Consider the following 6617-nt stretch of genomic DNA (forward strand, 5'->3'; position numbering starts at 1 on the left):
TAATAATCATTTCAATAAATAATTCTTTGTTTAAAATAAATATATGTATAGAAACATAATAGTTTACTAAACCCAGTTGGTAACTGTATATTGACTAGATTAATATATAGGGAATTGATTAAGAAATATAATAACATAAATTGCTCGCCATTATGACCTCTACTAAAACGCGCATGGGTAAATTTGGGTAAATTTTATATTGGGTTTTATATTTTATATTTTATATTCTTCTCAAGAATATTCACTAATTCTTGTATTACTCACATCATAAAAAAATACATTAATTCAGGGGTACATTTCATTTTTACTTTTTCGTAAGTAAGTTCTATGAATAATTTTCATGAGCCAACAATTTTCTACGCATATCCGTGGCTCCAAAATTATAAAAAAAATTATAATTAAACATTTAGAACATTAATAGAACTATTAAGGATACTTTGACACCTCAGGGTGCAAGGGTGATTTTAAACTTTTTACTAAAATTATTTATAAGTATAGTAGCGAAAGGCATACACTTATCACCTATAAAAATATTATACATGTCGATGCGGATGGGGATCCGACGCCATAAGCCTCATTTATGCCGCCCACGTATTGACTGACCACTTATTTGTCTATTATGAAAGGGCCATAGCTTAGTTTTTCTCTTACAGTTTATGTCAGTGTATTCTTGTATGTTTTCTGACTTTTAACTTGACTTCTTTCAATTAGTCTAAATACTTACATTTGTTAAAATAATGAACACTTTGCTTAGAAATAAATACGCTTTTATAATTTTCTTTTTATTAACATACTTCCTCTAATTTAAACAAACGCTTCAACAACTGCAAATCACTTTCCTAGATTTTATCATCGCTATTCCAGTAAATATAGGGTAAGAGTTTTTTTAACACACTATCTACACCAATCAAGTAAAAACTAAAAATCAGAGTATTAGTATTTATTATGTCTTTACGAATCAGCGTTGCCTACATTTAATACTGCGCGGACCGCACAATTTTCTTTAAATTACCGTATAGGACCGTATGGACAAAAGATTTCACATTACTACAGATTGTAGATAAACAGGTTAAGCATCGACGTATATTTCACATGTTACGATTTCGGTCAGATTATGTGACGGGCATACATTTTAACGCTAGATCGCGACACTGTGCTAGAGGCCTACTTATTTTTGTTTTCCCATAAGAACGTATGTTAAAAGTAGTTATTTTTGGATCAATATTCTTTGAATTTAAATTATATAATTCATTAATATTATACATGTATTTGATGTATTCTTTTGACCTGATTTTATTGATAGAATAATTTTTATGAAATTATATATACTTTTTCTTTAATAGCAGAAAAACCAAACCCCATATCTCGAAATAGGTAAATATAGATGATATATTTGATCAAATATAATAATTATCATTTAAGCTTAAGTGATACCTACTATCCTCTATGATTTCATATACTTTAACCTAATCACTCAAAAATTCATTAATATAATGAGGTAAGAGCATTTTTTTAAAAGTAATAAATAAAAAAACTTTTCCATAACTTATATAACAAAATTTTAAAGTAACCATTACTTTTGGAACTAATTATTAAATCATTTAAACATATACAGGGTGATTTTTTTATCATAACCCACTCAATTACTTGCAGAATAATAATAATTTAAACATTTTTTTTTTTTATTATTATCTTTAGTTACACATTATTCTTGAATTTTTAACTATGTAATACTTTTTAAGTTCATCCCTTATGCCTTGGAGGGGGGTCAACTTTGTTTTTTTAAATGGTAACACATATTTTTAATTTAATGAAATGTTTGAGGTTTTAATTCAATAATAAATGGCATTTGAATTTTTAATAAAACTCAATTTGTTTATTAGATATAAACATTTAAAGTTTCAATTTTTTGAGTTAATATATAGGTATAATACACAAGGGATTACAAATACAGGTAGCTAATTGGATTTTTATGACATTGCTGTCTCATTCACGGATTGTTTATTATCAATTATGATTATCAATAGATATACTTTCTGTATTACTTTCTGTCAGTTAGTGTATTTATAAACTCATAACAATGTGCTTTACTACAATTGATAATAACAATGCTGTGTACCTGCTAATATCGATGTTATAAAAATCCAATTAGCTACCTGTATTTGTAATCCTCTGTATATATGAATGTATAAGAAATGTTAGCATATACATTATATATGCTTATCAAATGATAACATTATAAAATTAAGCTGTAAAATTCCCAAATTCTACAACATTAGAATATGGATTTTCTAATTCAACTGTTTCTTTGGCTTCTTCATAACTATACATTTTACTATTCATTAAGTTTAACATAGACTTGGTTGGGGTAAAATTTTCACAACTTACACTTTTGATGTGTTCACTTGATAATAATAATCCATTTAAAGATTCCACTTGCAATCTGTTCCTAATTTTAGTTTTTATCAAGTTAACTTGAGAAAAAATTTGTTCACAATCAACTGATGAATGAGGTAAACTTAAAATCTTTAGAACAAAATTGGCTACATTTCTAAATTTAAACTCGCCATCACATTCTAAATTATATAAATTTATCCAAAACTCATCTACATCCTTAATATTTGTAATGAAACTATTTAAATTAATTATTCTCAGCATTCTCCACTCAGAATCGATCATTTGAAGCTCAGATTCATTATATTGTTGAGCAATTCTTGGGATTTCTTGATTAATCGTATATAAAGAATTAATACACATATTGCTCAACACAACTTTTGGCTGAAAATAGTAGAGTTTCATTAATGTTGAATTGTTGAAATCATACCTGAAATTTTCAATATTGTGTTTGTAGAAAGTACTTAAAAACTTTACATAAATATACAAAGAACCTTTTCTTTATTTTTTCACAGGAAACAATTAAAACTGTCTGCATTGCTCATAAAACTCATCAAGCATTGTTTTATTAGAATTAATTTCTGGCTTTTGAATTAACAACATTACATTATATCCCAAGTACATCTCCTCATTCCTCAAAAACATAGTATTATCTTTGAAATTACAATTAAATGGATCTGGACACTTTTTCATAAATGAATACAACAGATCTGTCAAAAAATAAAATTATTTTCCATGTGTATACTTTATTAAATTATGTATATATATATATATATATATATAATATGTAATAAAAATATTTTTGTTGTAACTACCTTCGTAAGTTTCCTTCATTATAGAATGCAGTAAAGCTATTACACTTTTTTCACTTTGAAAAAGTTTATTTAGATTAACGAACTTGGGTAATATCCATGCCAAAAAGTTAAAAAATAAGAAAATGAGTGGATCATTTAAATTTTCATAAATGTTGTCTACCATCATAACACATTGTTCAAATCTATTAAAAATGTTTATCATTCAATCACAACATATTTATATATATACTTATACTATAAGTATATATACACATATACTTAGTATAAGGATAAAAAACAAAATATTTTTTAAAAGTATTTTATTATGATCAAAGTAGGTTAAGTATCTGAAAAATACAGTATTAACCTACATTAGTTGTTAAATTTATTTAATTATGTAGAGTCTGTTTCAATGTACTAGGATCTACAAATATAAAATTTTTTTTACCCATTGTGATGGTGTCACGTTTTCATAATCGTGAGAATTATTTTAATAAAATACAGACAGCACATCCGCTGCCTGAGACTGATGAATTAACAAATAATATTTATTGCCAAATCGGCAATAAGTGTAATTATTATAAAAACCCAATAGACCTGACCATCGTGGTCAGTCGACTCCAGTGCCTTGTGTCATTCATCAGTCTCAGTACTCGGTTGTCGCTGTCCGGCTTACTGTTTAAAGTAAAGTCTTTGTTTATTCCTTTTCTAACCTATATACTCTTTTCCTCGACATTTCAGAGTACTTGTGTCTTGCACTTCGTCTGCACCTCATACTTTGGGCTCCTTTTGCGTACACCTGGTATTTGTGTCTTGCACTTCGTCTGCACCTCATACCTAGGTGTTACTCTTATTCTCCCTTCCTATAACAACAGCCTTTCGACACCCACAGCTAACCCGGAGTGTCAGCCGAGCACGGTGACTGCTGTACGACAACACGCACGTGAATACCTATACAGCAGGCACCACCTCCTCATATTCATCTTCGTACACACAGTTGCACATTTTACACATTCACTCATTTCCAGCTTTTGCCTCATTTCTCTTTACTGTGTTACGACACCATGTAATCTAAAAAACATTTTAAGAGGTTCCCACTGCTCAAGAATTCGTTTCACTACCATTTCCAGTGACAACCATCGTGTTTGGGATGGTCTTAAAATACGGTGTGGTTGAACCTCACAAAATACTTGAAACTCTTTAAATTGCTCAATTCTTTTACAACTTGTTTTAAAAAAATTATATACATTAATACCTAGATCTTCACATCTATACAAATAATCAGCAAACCTTGTAATTAAATTTATTTATTACAGATATATAAACCGTATTTACCTACGAGGAAGAATTTTACAAGCTTCACTGGCACATAGTGCTAATGAATGGCAGATACATTTCTGAACCATAATTCCAGGAAAGTCTTCTTTAAATCGACTTGCAACCGAGTTCCAAGGTCCAAACATGGTGTTGCATCCGTCAGACGCAAAGCCTATAATATTATTCAAAGGAATATTTTTGTTTTTCAATCAGTTCATAACTTCAGTATAAATTTTGTTTGCAGTTGCACCTTCATTAGCTGAATTACTGTCTTTAAACAATTCAACTAACTCCCAAAATCTGGATTGTATTTTATTACTTTTTAGATTAAAATATCTAACACAAATACACAAAGTTTTTAGTGTTCCTACATCAGTGCTTTCATCAATTATTACACTGAAAGATGTGTTTTTAAGATCATTAATTAACTCTTCTTTATTACTAAGTCCTATGACATTTGTAACAATTTTTGTGGCCTTTGTTCGGTCTAATACGATTTTTTGAGCAATTTCAGAATCAGGAAAAGCTTTTTTCATTACTTGGGTCAAGCGATTAATAGCATTAAAAGGTATGTTGTGTTTAGATAAAAAACCACACATTAATATTTCAGCTGTTTTGATTTGATCGATTCGTTTTACCTGGTCTCCTTTTTTAAACATATTAGTTATAAGATTTACACCTGTAATGGATTTGGAATTTTCACAGTGTTTAGAAGAACTTGCATGTTTTTTTAATGTTGTTATTTCCGAAACCATTTCTATTTTACAATAACAACAATAAGCTTTAAAATTATTGCTTTTAACGGATTCAAGCCATTTATTGAACGCAGGTAAAGACTCCCAATTTTTTCTATATTTTTGAAGCCGGTGACCAAGCTTTGTGGTACTTTGACCATAAGATGCCGATGGTAAAGGTGAATCTAAGTATTCATCACTAACACAAAACACTTTTAAAAATATGGAAAAACTTTATATCGACAATAACACTCAATTCACGAAACAAATCAAAAATAATGACCGTACAAAAAAATAAAATTATTCAAGTTAAATTGGCGGTATAGTTTGAGTATTTTAATATTATTACCAATTACCGTATTTTTCCATGATTTTGACATGTCCGACCGTGTACCGTATGATCCGGACCGGGACCGTACGGTTGGCAACGCTGTTACGAATGATGCTATTATCATTCTTTACTTTTAATACCATCCTAATTATCTTTATTTTTGGTTATTATAATCATGTAAAATTAAAACTATATTAAAAATATTATTAATTTAAAAAACCCAGCACAGGGGGGTCGCGGCACAGTGGTGACGTGGCATAGATGGATCAAGTATAATGATATCTGACAGTGATTAAAATCACTATCAAAAAAAAAAACGCTTCGATGCAAATCTTTAGATAGTGTTTAATTTTAAAAAATTGGTGGATTATTCCAAAAGCTTCATGATCTGCTAGTTCATTATTAATATCTTAATTAAGATAAAGTATGTCGAATGAAAAAGGGATTATTAAAAAATATTATTTCTTATAAAAAAATAATGTTGATCCATACACTTTTAAATATGTCATAGCATTATAAAGTTAAAAATGTAAAATACAAAATCGAAAAATTTCACACAAAAATAGCATTCGGTAGCCATTTTCACCGTGAAGATAAAATAAAGTCCAACATTTTTTTTTTGCATAATAAAGTAAATTACATTAGCTTTAATTTAAGATATATATAAAAGTGTCAGACTTTCCGGAACACTTTCAAAATTTAAGTTGAAAAAGTTAATTTTTTGTGAAAAAGTTGTCATTTTGAATCCCCCCCTGTAGGCAGGTCAAAAGTCAGATTTATAAAAAAAATATACCAAATGATAGGTAAAGACATCATGCATCTACAAAAAAAAAGAATTATATTGATCCATACATCTTTCAAAAAGTTATAGCATTATAAAGTTAAAAATATAAAAAAGAATTTTTTTACAAAAATCGTATTTTTTTTATTAAGTTTAATGTCTGTTTTCACCATGAAGATAAGATAAAGTCCGAAATTTTTTTTTCATGATAAAGCATATTACATTAGCTTTAATGTAAGATATATAGATAAAAGTGTCAGACTCCG

The 6617-nt window shown here is 28.4% G+C and overlaps 2 protein-coding genes across 5 annotated transcripts in view; both read right to left on the reverse strand.

Moving 5' to 3' along the window:
- Positions 1-1709: 1709 nt before the first annotated feature.
- LOC126906716 (uncharacterized) overlaps positions 1710-6617 on the reverse strand; it is a 46747-nt gene continuing 41839 nt past the window's right edge. Inside the window, exons 2-5 of one of the 4 annotated variants that reach the window (XR_007704312.1) lie at positions 3210-3391; positions 2889-3104; positions 2548-2824; positions 1710-2156 (exon numbers count right to left, since the gene is read on the reverse strand). Coding sequence is in view for 3 of the 4 variants with exons in the window: in XM_050687474.1 (XP_050543431.1) it covers positions 2245-2824; positions 2889-2932 (624 nt within the window). In the remaining variant the exon portion in view is untranslated. Of the gene's footprint in view, positions 2825-2888; positions 3105-3209; positions 3392-4523; positions 4652-5143; positions 5165-6617 lie in introns of those variants that run through there. The other 3 variants (XM_050687474.1, XM_050687475.1, XM_050687473.1) reach the window with 3 other exon arrangements.
- LOC126906719 (uncharacterized) lies at positions 4700-5784 on the reverse strand. The gene has a single exon (XM_050687479.1). It carries the CDS (start codon positions 5258-5260, stop codon positions 4715-4717), a length of 546 nt encoding a protein of 181 aa, XP_050543436.1. The 5' UTR covers positions 5261-5784; the 3' UTR covers positions 4700-4714.

Source organism: Daktulosphaira vitifoliae, unplaced genomic scaffold (assembly GCF_025091365.1).
Source record: "Daktulosphaira vitifoliae isolate Bord-2020 unplaced genomic scaffold, ASM2509136v1 Scaffold_5, whole genome shotgun sequence".
Taxonomy (NCBI): Eukaryota; Metazoa; Arthropoda; class Insecta; order Hemiptera; family Phylloxeridae; genus Daktulosphaira; species Daktulosphaira vitifoliae.